The 20111-nt window shown below is 40.6% G+C and overlaps 1 protein-coding gene across 11 annotated transcripts in view; it reads right to left on the reverse strand.

Annotated features, from left to right (window-relative positions):
• Positions 1-20111, reverse strand: part of tenm3 (teneurin transmembrane protein 3) — an 869227-nt gene that overhangs the window by 104490 nt on the left and 744626 nt on the right. For all 11 annotated transcript variants that reach the window (XM_025908309.1, XM_025908318.1, XM_025908317.1 and 8 more), the window contains 4 exons: positions 16576-16749; positions 15211-15275; positions 3381-3500; positions 840-923 (listed from right to left, as the gene is read on the reverse strand). In XM_025908309.1, the coding sequence (XP_025764094.1) occupies positions 840-923; positions 3381-3500; positions 15211-15275; positions 16576-16749 (443 nt within the window). The remainder of the gene's footprint in view (positions 1-839; positions 924-3380; positions 3501-15210; positions 15276-16575; positions 16750-20111) is intronic.

The following is a 20111-nucleotide window of genomic DNA, read 5'->3' on the forward strand; positions in this document are numbered from 1 at the left end:
ACAATCTTACAAATTGGTATGGGGTGTTGGAAATTTTACACTTAGGCTACGTTCACACTGCAGGTCTTAATGCTCAATTCCAATTTTTTGAACAAATCCGATTTTTTTGTCTGCTTGTTCACACTACAAATAAAATGCGACAGCAAACGCGCTCTAGTGTGAACCCTCAAAGCGGCCCGCATGCGCAAAAGAAGACGTCACACACAACGCGCTCTGTTTAGACCCAGAGCAAACAATATTGTTTGACTGATGGCCCTTAATATAAAGACTTCAGACTTTACGTTTCCCAATTTTTGCTTTAAGTTATTTTGTTATTTACATAATAATGTAAATAACCTAAAAATGATCCTTATTGCTGTTTTAGAGGAGCGGTGCTTCAAAGGATAGTTGCAGATTTCTGTCAGAATCTGCAGATTATACAGTACAAATAAAATGTTCACGTTGTCTTCCCAACAGTTTCACTAACATCTACACTGGATGGCCAGGAAGCGTTCACTTTGTCTTCTCGGGCGCTTCTCCGGCGCTGATAATTGGCGTCTGTCTTGTGTCAGTGACGTAAAAGACGGATTTAATGCGACATGACCGTTCAAACAGCAGTCGCTTTCTAAAACATCAGATATGTATCGGATTCAGTACCACATACGAAAGTGACCCAGATCGGATTTGAAAATATCGGATTTGTGCCGTTCACACTGTCATACCATGATCGGATATGGGTCGCATAGGGTCAGAAAAATCGGATTTGATGCGCTTTCGCCTGCAGTGTGAACGTAGCCTTAGTTTACAGAGTATTAATCACAGCAGATCCCTACACATGTGCATTTGTGTACATAACTCACCTGGAGGTATATCTTGTATGGCTCGTCTCCCCACATCCACCTCTCCTGTGTCTATGGTGTTGTTCTCTAGAAAAAGCATCTTACCTGCAGAAGGAAAAACACATCAAACTGAATCCATGAGATGCTCTAAAAGCCACCATCATGGCTACATATGAAGAACATTGTCCAACACAAGGAGGATACATCATCAACATCGGAGATAATACCAGTGCTTGTTAAATAGCTAAGAGTGACAGACTGTTTTCGGGCACTGGAGACAGATTACATTGGTTGTGGTAGTTCTACCTGTTAAATGGTTCACTTCAGAAAATTCACTGCAGAAGAAATTATTATGTTTGGTCAGTTGAAAACATACACATTCCCCAAGTAAGGAGTGCTGTGCATAACACTACATGGAATTGAACATATAATAACACTCATAGATTTCTTACAGGTTAATTTAGGCTTTCTTTTGAGTGAGTGCAAAGCCACAAAAGAAAACAAAAGCTGAACCTCAGAAATTGTCGGCATTCAGTGTTTCAGTCAGATGGACATTAAAAGCTTACATGCTTACATTGCTAATCCCTGTGGTTAACAGTTATATATGTAAATGGTAATGGGGCTGGTTCTGTTCTACTCTTATAGAGAAGGTTGTATAAAGCATTCAACTCTCCTCATTCACTTTTTTTAATGTTTTTCTCTGCTTTCTATCCAACTTTCACCCTCCAGGAAACACAACAAAGAGCAACTTGGGGTTAATATGTTGCTCAAGGATGTTTGGCACGCAGACTCGAGCAGCCAGGAGTTGAACCACCACCACTGTTTTGACTAGTGGATGACATGTTCTTCCTCCTGACCTACACCCCATATGTCACACAGAAACTCCAGTGTATGTCATCCTTTTAAGAGGGTAAAGAATAATCCCCCCAAAATAATCTGCAGGTATAACATCTGGAGCAATGAAAGTAGAATTTGTAGAGAAATCTAACCAGTTAAAGTAAAAACCAGTTAACCTGGAACACCTACCACACAAACCATTAAAGAAAAGACTGGGAGGGCCAAAACAACAAGGACTAAGGTCCATGATCCATGTTTTATAGTACCTACACCTTAGTTTACTAAAAGTTAACAGAATGCATTATACTGTAATGGACTGGATTATGAGTTAACTATTTGTGTTATTAATGTTATTGTGTTCAGAACTGCCACATGGTTAAAGCAAAGACGTCCTCAAACCTACAACAATGTGATTTACTGAATGTCCTTGAATGGTTCAGTCGTGGACTGTGATACTAACACTAACTGATACTGATCACAAGCTAGAATGGGTTCACCAGCACTGGCTCAGATGTGTGAGCAGTATATGTGAGTGTGTGTGTGAATATGTGTGGTTGTCCTGTGATATGCATTAGCTATACTGATATGACATGCTGCATATAACACAAGTGTTCAACTCAATTGTTTAATCAATTACTGCCATTTATCGCATTCTTTGCCTAGATCATTTAAACATGTTTAATTCTTTCTTTCTTTTCTTTAACATTACCTGTGACTTGTTTTCGACTCATATCCCTGCACATATTTAAACTGTTGTAAGTTTAAAGATTTTGCCAGCAGAAAGGAAACATTTACAGTTTTTCTCTGTTTCCAAACAACGATTTCAGACCCCTCACAGCTTTCAGTAAACATCCTCCAACAGTCAGTGTGTGGTGCTGTTATCTGCTCATTTTAAGTTTTATTCAGCACTGCTTTGTGGTTGTGAACAGAAGGGATGAGCACCGAGAAAAAGAAAAGAAAGAACTGAGAAAAAAAAGGCAAGAAAAGCTGAGAAAATGGAGACATGAAACTAAAAGAGTCTGACAGGCAGACAAAGAGAGAGAATAACCACAGAACAGAAAAGCTGCACATTTAACAAAAGCGTGACTGGCAGGGTGAGGTCAGCAGCCGTGGCTTTTGTCCTACATCTCTGTTACCTGTTACACTGATTTTTCTTTTATCTGTTACAATGCTTCTCTGGTTTCTTTGCAATGCTGTTAGTCACTGCATTCAAAATAAGTTTTCAGCACTGAAAGTAAGTTCAGGCTGCATAATTTAAAAACAAAGCATGTTATTGATGTGAAAATCTGTTTGGTTTGTATCCGGTTGCTTTGATTTGTACTGTCCATTTCCTAACTGTTACTACTTGTACACTGTTCCCATATGTGTCCTGTTTCTGCCTCGAGTCCAGAGGGACTCAGAGTAGGGTCACTACAACTCCATCTTTAAAAAAGCTAGTTAAGGGTGTTGTGCAAGTCCAACTCTGTGTGTGTGTGTGTGTGTGTGTGTGTGTTATCAAACATCAGAATCTGAAAAGGGCTGGAAAGAAACTCTAACCTCTGAGAGTGAGTGACGGACTATAATATGTGGTAAACACTGAAGGCTATCCTGGGATCCTGCGTTCAAATGAGCTCTTAGCTTTATGTTTCTTGCCTCACTGCACCGCCAGATTTAACTTTTCCATAGCTTTTATTGTTTTTAATGCCGAAAGAAGGGGAAGGAAAAAATCTTTAAGCAGGGACTCACTGTTGTCTGTAGACACTATAAATGTGTTGGGTGTTGTGTCTCTTCCTCCACCTCCGTTTTCAAAGGCTCCGTATCCCTCACTCTCCTGAAGCTGCCAGTTTAGACCAAACAGGTGCATAGCTGTAAAGAGGAGCAGACGAACAAGGAGGCAAAATGTTTAGTGTTCAGAGCACCAACAGTAATCAAATGGCATCTATTAGACACTCAAATATACAAGCAAACACCATTCTAACCATTCTCTCACCTCCACACACACACATAAACACGCATCTACAGTCAGGCAGGTGTGTGTTTGTGTTACATAAAGCATCAGAAAACTTTAGACATCAAGCTCATCTCCCCCCTACATCTCAGTTGAGAAGTAAGTAAGATAAAAAGTGAAACTGGTATCCACCAGCTACAGAAACATCCACAACCACACAGCTCATCACAAACCTCAGCTCAAACTGTTGTTCACTCCGACAGGATAAGGAGCTTCAGAATTATGTTGTAACAACATGAGCAAGCTTGTCACATGTTTCAGATCATCAAAGACAAACAAACCTGACTAACACCAGTAAATACAACATGCAGTTGTATGCATGCATGCGGGGGCAATGACTTTTTGCCACACAGTCAGGTGGGTCTGATTATTGTTTGAAAGCTCTATTTTGGATTTGTTTGAGTTATCTTAGTTTAATAGTAAAATGTGTTTCATGACCTGAAACATATCCAACAACAAAGGGGACAAACACTGTTTCTTAGCAATGGATTTCCATCTTTTATTTCATTGTTCCAGTTTCTGTTTGGTTCAGAGGGTTTAGTCCTCCTGCGTCTTTCCCCCTCTGTTAAGTTTATGTAATTTTATGCCTTTCCCTGTTAATGGTTATTTAGCTCCTGTTTTATTTTGGTAGTTTATTTACCCCCAGTGCCTTGCATTTATTAGCTGCAGCTATTTTTTTCTCCCCTTGTGAAACATTTTGTTATTTTGCTTTTTGGATTTTGTGTTTTCTTCTTCATTTTTTTTTAAATACAGATAGTTTTTGTTTTACTTCAGCCTGTCTCAGGGTTCCTTTACAGTTGTCTTTGTGGCCATCTCATTGTGTTGGACTCGCCAAACAATTCAAAACATCCTAGTACACAGGCAACAGTTTTTTAATTCAACAAAAGTCTGTAAAGATGACTTCTACGTTTAATTATAGACATAAAAGAAGTTGTAAAGTTGTTATGTATCTGAGGAAATCTGTAGTGCGGGGTTAATTTGATCCAAATCAAAATACTTTTTAATGCATCAAGCCCAGAGATAATCAGATGTCTGTCTGAAAGGAAATCCACACTCAGCCAGGCACATAAACTGTTTTTACAGTATCTCAGTTATCTTTTCATCTCCAATAAGTATGATGCACATGGAGGGCTATTTATAAAACACTTTTCAGATTTTTGATTGACAGCTTTATTTTAAACAAATATAAATAAAATGAAAAACAAAATAGATTTTAAAAATAAAAAAGAAAGTAGAAGTTATAAAACACACAAACAAACATTACGTTCCCATCAGTAACTCTATACACATGCTCCAAATGGAGTATGATGAATTCATCTACGCTCTTTAATACTGGTTAATAATTTACCAATTAGTGTTCATAATATAGACACACATAAAATACTATCACACCTTGTGATTAAGCTGCCTCTAAATCTTTGTACCTTGTAAAAAACAGTCTTTGCTTGTGTTTTCTAAGCACTTTGACATCCACAGCTTATCTTGATGTTTGTGTTTTCTACTAAATAGCTTGATTTTATGATACAATAATGTAAATACTAGAAATGGACCGATCCGATATTACATATCGGTCAGATACTGACCTAAATTACTGGATCGAATATCGGAGAGAAATAAAAAATGTAATCCGATCCATTAAATATCAAAAAAACACCTCACAAAACTTGCAACACGGTGTAACTCGGCTCATAACCGTAGCATGTCGGAGCAGTGTGCATCACGTGATAGAGCGGCTGTGTGTATTTGTAGCCTCGCTACCAAACCAGCATTTCATCTCCGAGGAAGTTATCCCAGAGAGAAGTAAAGCAAGTGTGTAAGTTCATCTCTGAATGTTTGTAAAGCGTTCCAGCGTTAAGCTTAACAACCGATATATGCAGCGACTGCCTCTCTCTCCCCCCCCTCCCTCTCCTGTTGCTGCTTCAATCCTGAAACTGATCAATGATCAGCTGATCGGCTTTTCTGTCGCGAGTCCGTCTCTCTTCTTTGTTTTTGGCCCACTTTGCTCCAGAAAGAGGAAACCAGCGGCTGAACAACAGCAGCACGTTTAACCTTGATAAGCTGTTGTTAGAATGTATTTAATATTACTTTCTACACCAGGATCCTTTTCTACGTAGCTGACGGCTGGTAACTGTGCAGGGGCGGATCTAGCAAAGTGTAGCCAGGGGGGCCGATAGGGCATGAACAGGGAAAAGGGGGCACAGAGACATACTTTTCTTTCTTATTCTCATTTAAAATGTCTAGCTTTTAATAAATAATTATCTGAATCTTACACCCAAAGTTTTAATCTGATGTAAAATGTATAGAAGTCCATTACTGTATATAGTAACTATTAAGTCTAATATACCCTAGTAAGCTATAGTACTTTTTCCTTTGGGAAGGTACCATCTGTGCAGTCTGCAATTCTGTTGAAGAAAGATGTTGAATCTATTTAATTATTCTTGAAAAATAATTTATTTCTGTGCATTTATTTTCCACTCTGCATCAAATTAAAGTTGATTACGTCGATTAAGCATCATGAGGTGGAGGGTGGGGGGTGGTTCCCTATTTTTTTTTTTTTTTTTGCTGGGAGTTTTAGAACCCTATTAGTTAGGTTGCTTACTCTTTAAAATACCAGAATAGGGAGGATGGAGCAGGTTTAAGTTTATTAGATTGATCAGTGTTGCTGAACTATGAAATATTTTGGGTGCAGTGTATTTTTTGCATACAGGTATAACAGAATAGCTTTAGTGTTTGTTTTTTTTTAACTTGAGTATGAACTTATACAAAAAGCAGCAAGATATTAAAAAAACAGTTTTATTGATTAAAAAACACACTATATCGGATTCATATCGGTATCGGCACATATCCAAATTTATGATATCGGTATCGGACACAAAAAAGTGGTATCGTGCCATCTCTAGTAAATACCAACAATGTTATAACAAATGTATGATCAGCATCTTTTTCATTATTTATTTCACTTCTAGTCTCATTGTACATTCAGAGCACTTTTATTACAAGCCACATTTACTCAAAGACTACTTTGTGTCTGTCAAACTCACCAACAAACAACAACTTTGAGGTTCAGTATGTCCAAGGACACTTTAACTCTCATACAGGACCACGTAAAGATTAAACCGCTGACCTTCCAATTGGCAGATTGTTCTACCTTCCGAGCTACAGCCACCACATCACTGCTTTAGACTACATATCACATTTAACAATTCATATATTCTATTGACTTACAAGCACTTTATGTCCACAGACAGTTTAGAATTGTCAGTTAATCTAACTTTCCATGTCTGAAAGGAGAGAACCTGCAAACTCCACAGAGAAAGGCTCCAGCAGGGTTCAAACCGGAAACCTTCTTGCTGTAAGTTGACAGTGCTAACCACTGAACCACTGTGCCACCAACATCGACTGGCTGGAGTTGTATACCAAGCTGGGTGTTAATTAGGAAAGTGGACCAGTAAAGAAGAGCTTAGCAATGAATTAAACTCATTTGTAATTTAAATTTGAAAACACCTTGACTGTGAAGGTTCTCAGTCATCCAGGTCATCGTAGTCTAAGGAGCTTGGAAAGAAAAGCGTTGGGACTTCTTTCTTGTTTTCTTGATGACATTTCACCTCGTGTGATTAGATAGAGGATCAATAGGGGGTCCATGTCCCTCTTCCGGACACTCCCGTAGAGCTTAAATCTGGGACTCTCCACCAATTGCTCTTAGAACTGAAGAAGCTTCTGGGATGAAAAGTCTTCAACAAAACTTAGAGAATATGTCTGTGAAGGTTCTCAGTCATCCAAGTCATCGTAGTCTAAGGAGCTTGGAAAGAAAAGCGTCTGGACTTCTTTAAGTTGCTTGAAGACGTTAAGAAGGAACACACACATGTAAAGGAAGCTCTCAAAACATGCGGATATCCTAACTGGGCGTTCATAAAGTCAGCAAAGAGGCACAGAAAAGAAGATCAGACACCAGCGAGGGAGGATAAGGAAGACAGACGCAACAACATTGTCATCCCCTATGTAGCCGGTGTATCAGAGAAACTCAGGAGAGTTTTCTCCAAGCACGACATCCGAGTGCATTTCAGACCCAGCAACACACTCAGACACAAACTGGTTCACCCGAAAGACAAAACTCCAAAACACAAACTTAACAACGTGGTGTATGCTGTACAGTGCAGCGAGGAATGCCCAGACCTCTACATTGGAGAGACCAAACAGCCACTTCATAAGCGCATGGCACAACATAGAAGAGCCACCTCCACAGGACAAGACTCAGCAGTCCATCTGCATCTTAAGGATAAAGGTCACTCTTTCGAGGATGCCAATGTTCACATTTTGGACAGAGAGGACAGATGGTTTGAAAGAGGAGTGAAAGAAGCCATTTACGTCCACTGTGAGCGACCATCTTTGAACAGAGGCGGTGGTTTACGACACCAACTGTCTGCCATCTATAATCCAGTTTTGAGATCCCTCCCCAGACGCCTTAACGCCCACTCACACCCTGGGCCATCTGACCTCAGGAAATCACATGATAGGGTGGGGCCAGGTTTCACAATGAGCTCACCCGAAACTCTGGCTGATTGTGACCCACACCCGTTTTCACACCTTGGCTCATGTGATTAGGTAGAGGATCATCAGGGGGTCCTTGGTCCCTCTTTGGGTTGATACTCCCACTGGGTTTAAATCTGGGACTCTCCACCATTTGACCCTAGAACTGAAGAAGCTTCTCGGATGAGAGGTGAAACGTCTTCAAGCAACTTAAAGAAGTCCAGACGCTTTTCTTTCCAAGCTCCTTAGACTGAACAACACCTTCATCACAAAATACAGATAGCTGCTTTAACAACAGTTTCTAAAAAAAAAAAAAATAGAAATGTTAAAAACTAATATAATCTGTTGATATATCCTGTGTGACAATCTTAAGCCAAATTTTTTTTTCCAGGACTATTTTTTTCTAGGATCAACATTATTGTGACATATGACATTGTTTTAATAGCAAAGCTCCACCTCTATAATGTCTCTGAACTTAAAAGAATTCATAAATATCTGATTTCTGCACAATATACATATTACAGTGAGAGAGTTGTGTCAAGGACCAATTACTGATTTAACATGGCAACATTTAGTGAGAGAAACCCCTGCTGTGGATCCTCCTACAACGCCCAACACACACTAATACAGTTATTCTGCACGCACATAGACAACCATCTGCCTCATTAAATTAGAGCCCTGCTGTGCTAGCCTGTTACCCACAACCCCTCATAGTGAGGACATGAGCAAAGGGTCATGGGAGAGTGCTGGCTAATCAACAGCAGCCTGAATGTGTATGTGTATGTGCCGGCGTCTGTGTGAGTCATAAGGTAAGAGGATAATGGTGAGGGCAACAATCATGCGAGAGCTGCCGTCTCTATGAGAGATTATTAGGAAAAGTAAAAACCAATAGAACAATCTTGTGGATTTAAAGGTAGATTCAAAAACTATACATTCATCCATCACATGCTGTCAACAGGCTTTCTGCTACCAAATATTTCATATTATTTATATATTTTATATTACGTTTGTGGAACAGACAACATAATGAGAAGACTGCAATAGAAACTCCAATGTGGAAAAATCTGCAGCATGAAAAAGACTGACTATCCCAAAGCAGACCAGGCCTTCACTCTGTCTGAGCCCAGTTCAGCCCACCCACAGTGAGAGGGTCCACGGCTGCCTCACCTCTAATGTCTAGAAAATGTGTCCAGAATATTTACAGAGGAAAACATTTAACTGCTTGGTCTGTTGTAGTCACAGAGCTGTACGCTCATGTGAAGCTGGTTAAAATGAGCAATCCCCTCAGGTCAGTGCTCAGAATGTATAACAACTCAATGTCAGCAGGTGTGGGAAAGTTTCACAGGAAGCGTAGTAAGCTACAGTTTACTTTTGAATCTTGTCCACGTAAGTCTTTATCACTGTGTCCTCTGAAATCAAGGCTCTGTCGTTTAGCTGTCGTACATGCATGGTCAGGCCTTCTTGGCAGTTTCTTTGTTTTTTAAATCCTGTTCTGTTTGGCAGCACTTGCAATCAGAATTATGATCTGGATGCACAGTTGTGCCAACCACATTTTGCTTTTCCAAGATTTTATAAATTCTCTATAGGCTCGTCTTTTTCTTTTATCTGTTTATTGATTGATTTCTATCAGTGTTCTTCCAGTCATTACATTATATGTATAATATAATATAATATAATATAATAAGACAATATAATAATATATTGGCTTCCCTTCATTGGCTTCCTGTTAAATCCAGAATTCAAAATCCTGCTCCTCACATACAAGGACTTAAATAATCAGGCCCCATCTTATCTTAATGACCTTGTAGTACCATATCACCCTATTAGAGCACTTCTGTCATGGTCTCTGTGTCTCCTTGGTGGACCTAGGTTTCAGGCTACATGTTGTTTTTAGTTTGTCTCTCTCCCTCTCCTGTCTCTCACCTGTCTGCCTGGGCGGAGCTCAGCTGGGCTCCCGCCCTTGGCCCACACACCTGCTGTGAATTCACCTGATTACCTGGACTCCTGGGCTATTTAAGCTGAGGACTCAGAAGGCTTCTTTGCTGGGTTGTTGAGTTACTCTCGTCAGTACAGCCCTGATAAACCCTGTTTCTTGTGTGATTACTCTGTTTATTCTAACCACAGTTCTCTTGTGCTTAGGTTCTTGGACTCGTCTGTACCCCCGATCTGTTTCCCTGGTGGTGTGGAGTGGAGTGAGAGTGAGTGTGCAAACAAACGTGTGTGAAAACAATACGAGAGGAGCGAGTGAGCGGATGCAGAAGAGTGCCGAAGCCAAACTGGGAAGGAGCAAATGAGCGAAGCGTGTTTTGGACTTTCTCCCCTTTTTCCCCGGACCGTTGCATATCCCTGCCCTGTACACTGTATATACTTTCACGTGGTGTTTTGTAAATAAATTGTCGACTGCTATTCTAGTTCAGCTGGTCTGTGCCTCAGTCCATTTTTGCCTGCGTGACAACTTCGCTCTCACACTGCAGGCCTACTTGTTGCTCCTAGAGTATTTAAAAGTAGAATGGGAGGCAGAGCCTTCAGTTTTCAGGCCCCTCTTCTGTGGAACCAGCTTCCAGTTTGGATTCAGGAAACAGACACTATCTCTATCTCTAGATTCCACAGCGTACCGTTCGTCTTTCTCCCCTCACGGATAACCAGGCGTGACAGATGGCCGCCCCTCCCTGAGCCTGGTTGTGCTTCCAGTTTGGATTCGGGAGACAGACACTATCTCTACTTTCAAGATTAGGCTTCAAACTTTCCTTTTTGCTAAAGCATATAGTTAGGGCTGGACCAGGTGACCCTGAATCCTCCCTTAGTTATGCTGCAATAGGTGTAGGCTGCTGGGGGATTCCCATGATGCACTGGCTGTTTCTTCTTCACTCACTATGTGTTAATAGACCTCTCTGCACTGAATCATATCTGTTATTAATCTCTGTCTCTCTTCCACAGCATGTCTTTATTCTGTCTTCCTTCTTTCACCCCAACCGGTCGCAGCAGATGGCCCCGCCCCTCCCTGAGCCTGGTTCTGCTGGAGGTTTCTTCCTGTTAAAAGGGAGTTTTTCCTTCCCACTGTCGCCAAAGTACTTGCTCATAGGGGGCCATATGATTGTTGGGTTTTTCTCTGTATGTGTTATTGTAGGATCTACCTTACAATATAAAGCATCTTGAGGCGACTGTTGTTGTGATTTGGCGCTGTATAAATAAAATTGAATTGAATTGAAAATTGACAATGTCTAAGCAGACAGGAAGAATAGAAAAAAGGGAAGTTAGGAGAAAATATAATAAAAGGATAGGACACAAATAGAAATTCACAATGTATCATCAATGATGCATCTCTAATAAAAAAAAAACAAAAGGAAAAAAACATATAGCACCTGGAACACAGAAATATGAAAATGCACAGATACATAAATCACCAATCTTCTTGTTGTGTGTGTGTGTGGGTGAGAATGACTTCACTGTGAGGGCTTTTTTTAAAGCCAGAAGAAACCCACAGAAACAGTCTTATGGAGAGCTACAGGGTGAGCCCCTGCAGGCTGAGCTACAGAAGCCTTTCTTGCCCTTTGTACTACCTACAGATACTCACACTGAAAATCAAGACAAAGAAATTATGCAACTGGGCAGCCGAAAACTTCACTGTAACAAAAAATAGTACTCAGTGATTTGTATGGCCCCATGTGCAGCATAAGGGCATGCTCCGAATGAGTTGACAGATGACATCCTGGGTGTGGGGTGGGTTCTCCTCGCAGGGGATCTGAACCAGGGCCTCAATGAGCTGCCTGCATGCTCTCGCCACACAGGAACTTTGTTTTTGGTTGGAGACATTCACACCAGTTGCCTAGTGGAGGTTATTTTGCAAGGCTCTGGAAGTGTTAATCCTTTTCCTCGTTGCACAAATGAGCAGATACTGCTACTAAAGGACTGCACCTCTACGGTTAACTGTCTAGCTATCCTAGAGTTAATGCCTGTCTCCTGAAATCTCCTCCATGCCCTTGAGACTGTGCTGGCAGCAACAGCAAAATGTCAATATTGATGTGCTATCCTGGAGGCTTTGGACTACCTGCACATCCTTTCTAGAGTCCAGGTTTAGGGGGTGACTATAGCTCAAGAGGTAAAATGGTAAATGGCCTGTATTTGTATAGCGCTTTACACTACATGCAGTCATCCACCCATTCACACACACATTCACACACAGGTTCTACTAATTGGAAGGTTGATGTTTTTATCTCTGAATGCTCCAGTCTGCATGCCAAATATCCTTGGGCAAGATACTAACTCCATGTTGCTCTCTATTGCAACCATTGCAGTGTGAATGCATGTGAATGTTAAATAGAAAGCACTTAAGTAGCGAAGAAAGTGCTTGTATGAATGGGCGAATGAGGCATAAAGCGCTTTAAGTGCTCAGGTAGAGTAGAAAAGCACTATACAACAATTAGTCCATCAGTCCAAGTATCGCCTTATGCTACCAAAGTGACACTGACCGTAGCCAAATGCAAAACTAGTAAAGAAAAAACGAACCCAAAAGCAAAACAAAAAAAAATGCAATCTCGAGGAGGCAAAAAGTGTCAGTGGACTCCACCTGTAAAACTTGTTTTTGGGGTTGGTCTCATTGCGGTGACTGCTCCTGTAGTTTCTTATGTTTGAGGTTTTTCCTTTATAGTTTCTTCATAGTGGTGACTAATATATATAATACTTGTATTGATAAACTATGTACTGATAGACTGTGTACCAGTAGGTGGTGGTGAGCACCATCTAGTTATCTGCTGGGGGAGCGGGCAGCATCAGTGCCAGAGATGCCAGCAGGAACAACAAACTGATTCACAAAGTTGGAACCATCAGAACTTAGAGGTGCCTGAGTCAGTGATACCAGGAGGTCACTGAACAAGCTACAAACTGCTCTCCATCATGGACAGCTCATAGAGATGCACCGCTCCACACTACTGAGGCTACAGAGCTCCTTCAGGTGATCATTCCTGTCTCTGTAAAACTGAATAATAACTGCTCACTCTGTGGCAGATAAAAGATGAATGTATCTGTGACAAATATGATTCCACCCACCTGTTTGTTTAATTTATAGTGCAGGTGTTATTTATTAACACAATGTCTACTACTCTTACACAATGTCAGTTTTACTTTTACAGTTTTTTAACTTAATTTTTACGTTGTTCTTTCACTGGTGTATATCTATGTTGTTTACTGTAGACTCCAGCCATCCATCCATACGCTGTTTCTTCATGTTACAGGAGGATATGTTTGTATTTGAGATCTTTAAGTCTTCTTCACTTTGTCAGCAGCTCTGGCAGTAATCAGATCAGGCTACGGTTAGTGAAACTGAACTCAGCTTTCCCAGAAATGTGGCCAATCACAGTTAATTCATTATTTAACAAGGAAGGTAGGGACGGTCCCTTTATCAATTAAAATATTATATAAAGATTACATTTTTTGTATGTACTTAGGTTATCTTTATCTAATTTTAACGTTTGTTTGATGACTTGAAATATTTAAGTGTCATGAATATTCAAAGAATTCCAAAGTCAGGCCTCTGGAAAAACAAGTTTTCACTGCATTGTGTCTTTCCTGGCTTCACACTCACTTTTTGTCAATTCCTTAGTTCAGACAGAAAGTTTATTTTCCCACCTTATGACATTTATTTCTTATCAAACTTTCTTCTTTCCACTTTGTATCTCAGATCACAGCGCGGTCCTGCCTACCACCCACTCCTGCTCAGCTATGCAGGACTGTGGTTACTGTCACTGAAACTATTTTGAAATGGCCCTAACGTGGGCCTCGCCTAATGCGACTTGCATTTAGCAAATAAACTCAACATAATCAAAATGTCGATCACAGTAGTTTCAAAGTTTCAGGAGGCTAGTGTAATGTTACTCGGTATGACATTAGCTTGTAAGTTATGTTGTTGTTTAGCCATCTCTTGTCAGCTCTCCAGAGACTGGAGGGTCCCATCTCTGATCTGCTGACAATAACAACTTGCGACAATATCGAGATTAAATGAATCATGTTCAAGTAGGTCTTCTTCTGTTAGACCCCTAACTGCAGTTCAGGAGTGAGGCTTAATGTGACGAGGAAAAGGATGAAAGAGATGAGAAGGGGAGTAGTGGTGAAGGAGGTGAAGAAGATGAGAAAGAAAAAGCCAGAGAAAATGAAAATACATGTAACAGTTTTAAATGGTCAGATATTGTTTGGAACTACGAAGTACTACGAGTATCAGGGCCACACGAAGAAAAACATATATCATTGAGCATTCTGAGAATAAAGTTGAAAGTACGAGATTAAAGTCGTAATTCTATTTTGAGAAAAAAGTCAAAATGTGGACATTACAGTTGCCCCCCCCCACCACCACCATCAACACCACACCGCACACAAAGCCAGTGGCGAGGGATCTGCATGTCCAAGGACCGTCTGAGCTTCAGCTGTAATTGCTTTAGTTCTATTGTGGGAATCAATGACCTTTGGAAAAAGAAAGAGAAAAACTCCCCTCTGACTTTGTTTTTTCTCTTCTTCCTTCTTGCACACAATCTAACAAGGAGTAAATTGCTTTGACAGTTTGAAAGTGTTGCAGGGGAGAAAGAAAAGCACTGAAGGGCTTTTTATGACCACAGCTGGAAAAGTGACGCATACACATATACATATACATATACGTATATGTAAAGATTAAAATTCAGACATAATATATATGAATATATATGAATCCTTACAAACATTGCATATTCTAAACTGTAATGTTGTCGGGGGACAATGTTAACGAGTCATTCTTTTGTACTTTTATGCAGGTGTTGGTATTAGACCTAAGGCAGATGTCTCTACTGAGTGCGGGTTTAATAACTTAACTATCTGGTTATCTGATGGGCTCATGAGACAGAGAGAAAACCCCCACATGTAGCAACAATAGCACAAGGATGGCTAATATCAAGATGCTGAACAAGACTGGAGAACAGACGGCAGGAATTCACAATAACAGTGGACACAAATACAAGATTTCATTTGTCATTCAGTGGCATTATAAGTGTGTGTTTGTGTGTGTGTGTGTTAGCTTACCGATGCAGTAACAGAGCATGACAGACAGCAGTACAGACAGACCTACTGCACTGAGGGCTGTACACCTGAGAAAAAAGGAAACAAACAAACAAACAAAAATTGTAACGTACGTAATTTTGAAAGCACTAATTTATTTTAATTACAAATCCCACCATCTTATTGGGGATTGTATTTATTTTTGCAAATTCGTCTGTAAAACTACACATTAGCTCCAGCTTGAAGCCTTGTGTGACCACTCCCAAAATACATCATTCCACTTCCCAACGTTGGTCATTTTATCAGCATCATTGGACACTGACGATAAAACATATCTACATCTCTATGTCTGTGGAAAAAAACATCTGATCAGAGTTTCGCCCTGCACTGAGTGTTTGTGGTTGTGTGGAACTTGCAAAAACATTGTCTTTAACATTGTACCAAAGGAGAGTTAAAGGATATAAAATAGTTACCAAGGCATTACAATAAGCCAAAAATCTGTGATCTGTGAACAAATAGCAGAGTCAGTTGTTCTCTAGATTCTAGTTTAAAGTCTCCACACATAAAAGCATTTATGAATTCTCTGCTCAGCACATCTTGTCACTCCTGTTGTAGTTGTTTCAATCGTTCACCTCGAATTTGAGAGCTCCACACTCGTGCTGATGGTTTTATTGATCCACTTCCTTTAATTCTATTTAAATAAACATTTACTCTACTGAAGAAAAGCATAAAAAATATAAATTTTGTGCTTATCAAGTACAACAAAATATCTATGAACTCTCTTTCTGTGAATAACATGACTGTCATACACTTTACACAGTTTTATATTTCACGACACAAACACGCTGATTTAATTTATCCAGTGAACCAAAAACGGATTAAATGTGATCTTTATGAGGACAAAAAACAACCCTTTTTCTTCTCTAACACATGGAAATAGGACATTCTCTACATTACTGGGCAGCTAAACTAAAACAGTAAAAATGAAAAAGATTAAGATTGAAGTCACAGTTAGGACAATGATTCTGATTCTTTTTCACACTGGGAAATAATGGCATAAATTTCACAGCATTGCTGCAGCATCAGTCAAAATCAGCATAGTGTTATCAAATATGTGGATATCACTTCAGTTGTGTGGATCTGGGAGAACCGCCTCTCTCTGTGCTCTCTGGGAAAGTTCTTGAAAAAGACAGGATGCAAAGTGTACTGTGTGTTTTTCCCACTCATCTGAAGAACATACACTGGTAGCCAAATTGGCCCAGGAGTGGTCTAACTTGAGCTTGTTTGGCAGCATCTTACCAAACTCCTGAAACTCTGAGTAAAGTCAAAGCGTGTGCTTGCAGGTACTCTTTCTTACTGATGGACAATAAGGTGAAAAATTCATTTTACCTCCATGAGCAGTACTTGGAGGATTTCTTGAACTTGAAGGCTGAGCGGGATAGAGTATTCCTAGGTAACGGCCTGGTAGGAGGGGAGTACACTGAGCCTGTTGCCATAGTGTAGCCAGGAGTAGCTGTGGAGAAGAGGGGGGTAGTGCCTGTGCCTGTTTTAAAGAGGAAGTGCCTACAGTGAGAGAGAAAAGGGAGGAACACATTAGTTACGGTTACATATACTGAAATTCTTTACATACACAGGAAATGAACTGTTACAGAGTTGCCACTTGGTGACCGTGCCAAATGACTGTGTGAAAATAAGTCTTGTTACACACCACAGTCAAGTGGCTGAGCTGTCGAACTACAGCAAAGCTCGTTTTCAGTACTGTGTTTCAGACCTTTATACAGATTTCATGAACACAGTGTCACAACCTTCCAAGAGAACTTTAGAGTCATGATACTTACACAAATAATCTGGAAATTAACCCTGTAAGAACCAACCCATCAAAGAACTGAGATGTTTAATAACCCTTATAACAAAATCCACTTTTTTTTTTGCTATATCATGTTGTATATGATATATTTTTATTATGTATTTTTTGTATCACATTTGATACATTGTTGCTAACCAAAAACGCCCAATGTTAATTTTAGACAAAAAAAAGAGTTTTGTCGATAGCACTTTGAAAATTATGGCAAGTATTGATCATGCTGATGAGATAGAGGTCATTATAGGGTTCAACTCCAAATTGTTGACTTAACAATAAAAGTGCGGCTGCTTGATTAGCAGGTGTTCAAATCAAATCAAGCTTTATTGTCAATCTGCTGTCCAACAACAAGTGCAGGCAAAATAAAAGCGTGTTTCTTCAGGGTCAACACAAGAGATAGTTCAAACCTTTAAAAACACACAAACAAACGTCAATTAAGCAACCCCACAAACACACACACTCCCCAAGACGTCTAGCTGTAAAATAGTCTCTCACTGGTAGGGATGGGTACCGACTGACATAAACGGTAGTAACCAGACCGAAAAGCAGCGCACAGTTCGGTGCTTTATTTCGGTGCTTTTTTTTTCTTGAGATGTCATACACTTTGGATTCTAGCCAATCATTTTACCTTTCCAAGGATAGTAGGCGGGGCCAGGTACGTACATTCTTTTAGAGCAGAGCTACAGATTAAAAATGCCCAAGGCGAAGCGGTCAAAAGTCTGGCTGTACTTCACAGCAAAAGATGCAAACTCAGCAGCCTGCAACAAGTGCTTTAAGCTGATACTGTGATACTGTCAAAGGAGGTAACACCTCAAATCTGATGAAACACCTGGTGACGCATAGCTTTTTTTTAAAAGCCGAGAAATGCACCGTGTTTGATAGCTTGCTGCGAGACCTCACACCGAGCACATCTACTGCGGGTGTGGTGCCTGTTATCAGACCCGGAGTTAGCAACATCCCCCAAGAACCTGAAGAGGAGAGTCCTGGCCCCTAGCCCTGTCAGCGTAGCAGAAATGATGACGGATGATGATGGCAGCAGCAGCCGTTCTTCTCTGGGTGAGCAGCTTCATGTTGTTCGTGTGTAACTTACGTTGAGTAGGCTCACCACGTTATTAAATTAATGCACGTAAGGTGAACTAGCAAACACCGTCGTAGTTACATGCGGCTGTCTTCTTGTTTGATAGAGTGATACCATATATGCCCTATAGCTGCAGAAAAGGCTAACATTGTTATCTTTTTACAAAAAAAAAACAGCTAAACATGAGAGGTTTCAGGACAAAGTTTGTGTTTTCCATTGTTTAAGCACCGGTTCCAACCAAAGGAGGTATGTTGTATCAACAGAAAAGGCTAACTTGGTTATCATTTTGCAGAAAAACAGGGACTGCTAAAAATAAAAACATGAGAGGTTTTTGGACAAAGTTTGTGTTCTCTATTCTTTAAGCACTGGTTCGAGCACCGTTTAAGCACCGGCACCGTTTCAAAAGTACCAGTTTGGCACCGGTATCGGATAAAACCTAAACGATACCCATCCCTACTCACTGGCTGTAGGCAGCAACCAGTGGTTAATACCAGTTTGGTAAAAGTGACTGTGTAGGAATGACAAATAATCAAAACTGTTTCAAAAGTTGAAACACTGCCACACAGTCTTGGGTGTAGTACTGTATATGTCCTAATCACCAGTTCAGCATTCTAAGAGCTTGTGGCAGAAAGCTGTTCAGTCTGTAGGTTCAGCCTCTTTTAATGTGGAACCGTTTGCCTGATGGCATCAGTTCAGAACATTTATGGAGAGGGTGTGAGTGTCCTTTATGATGTTTAGTGGCCTACTCCTGCAGAATCTCTGGAAGAGGTATTGGACAGAGGAAAGGAAACTCTCGGCTGCTCCAACTAGTCTCTACAGTCATATTTTGTATGACATACTGCAGCTAGAATACCACGCTGACATACATTACGTTAGAACACTCAACCACACCGCTGTAAAAAATTCTGAGGATGCTGGTGAGGAGAGGGGCTTGTTTCAAACTCCTTTCTTTGCTGGGCCCATTTTTGGATCACTGAGATTTTCTGGTGCTGGTTCAGGCCGTGCAAGATCTGCACACCTAGGAACCTGACATCTTCCACTCCCTCTACTGATTGGCTGCTGATGCTGAAGGGGGGAGCATGCTTGATCCACACTTTGTGAAAGTCGATGATCACCTTTCATGTTTCGGCTACATTTAGCACCCGATGGTTCTACCTACACCAGCCCTCATTGAAACTTTTTTTCAATGCAATGATTTATCATTTCCACGAATCAGTCCCACCACTGGGGTATCATATCCGAACTTAATAATTACGTTATCCTCATATCTGGATACACAGTTGTATGTTAGCAGCATAAACAACAGTGAGCTGAGAACACAGCCTTGAGAAGATCCAGTGCTCAGCGTAATAGGCTTGGAGATGTTTTTCCCAACATGGAGAGACTGAGGTCTCTCAGTCAGAAAGACCAGGATCCAGAGACATATGGTGGTGTTCAGGCCAAGTAAGGAGAGTTTCTCTATTAGTCTCTGTGAAATCATGAGCTAAACTCAATGTACAGGAGTCTGGCGAAGGTATCTTTCGGGTCCAGATGGGTGATGACCGAGTGTAAGGTGGTGGACATTGCATCCACTGTGGAGCTCGAATGATAAGCAAAGTAGAGTGGGTCAAATGATGCAGGAAGGATGGCTGCGATGTGATGAGTCGCTCAAAACACGGCATCACAATTGTTGTGATGCCGTGTTTTGAGCACTTCCCTGCCCTGAACAAGGCATCCCGGGCTGTTAGCAGTGAGCGCACCTCTGCAGTCATCCAGGCTTTCTGGTTGACATATGCAGTGAAGGTCTTAACTACAGTGATATCCTCTGTACACTTTGCTATGTAGCTAGTTTCTGGCGATGCATAATTTTTTAATGTTTATCTGATCTCCTTGGGTGGCTGCCATCTTGAACACCCCCCACTGAATGTGCTGTCTGCCTGAAGAAATCCTAAAGAGCTGACAATGCACCTTCTGGCCAGATCCTAGTCTGTTTCGTTACTGGCCTGC

The sequence above is a fragment of the Oreochromis niloticus genome, linkage group LG6, assembly GCF_001858045.2.
Source record: "Oreochromis niloticus isolate F11D_XX linkage group LG6, O_niloticus_UMD_NMBU, whole genome shotgun sequence".
In the NCBI taxonomy this organism is placed as follows: Eukaryota; Metazoa; Chordata; class Actinopteri; order Cichliformes; family Cichlidae; genus Oreochromis; species Oreochromis niloticus.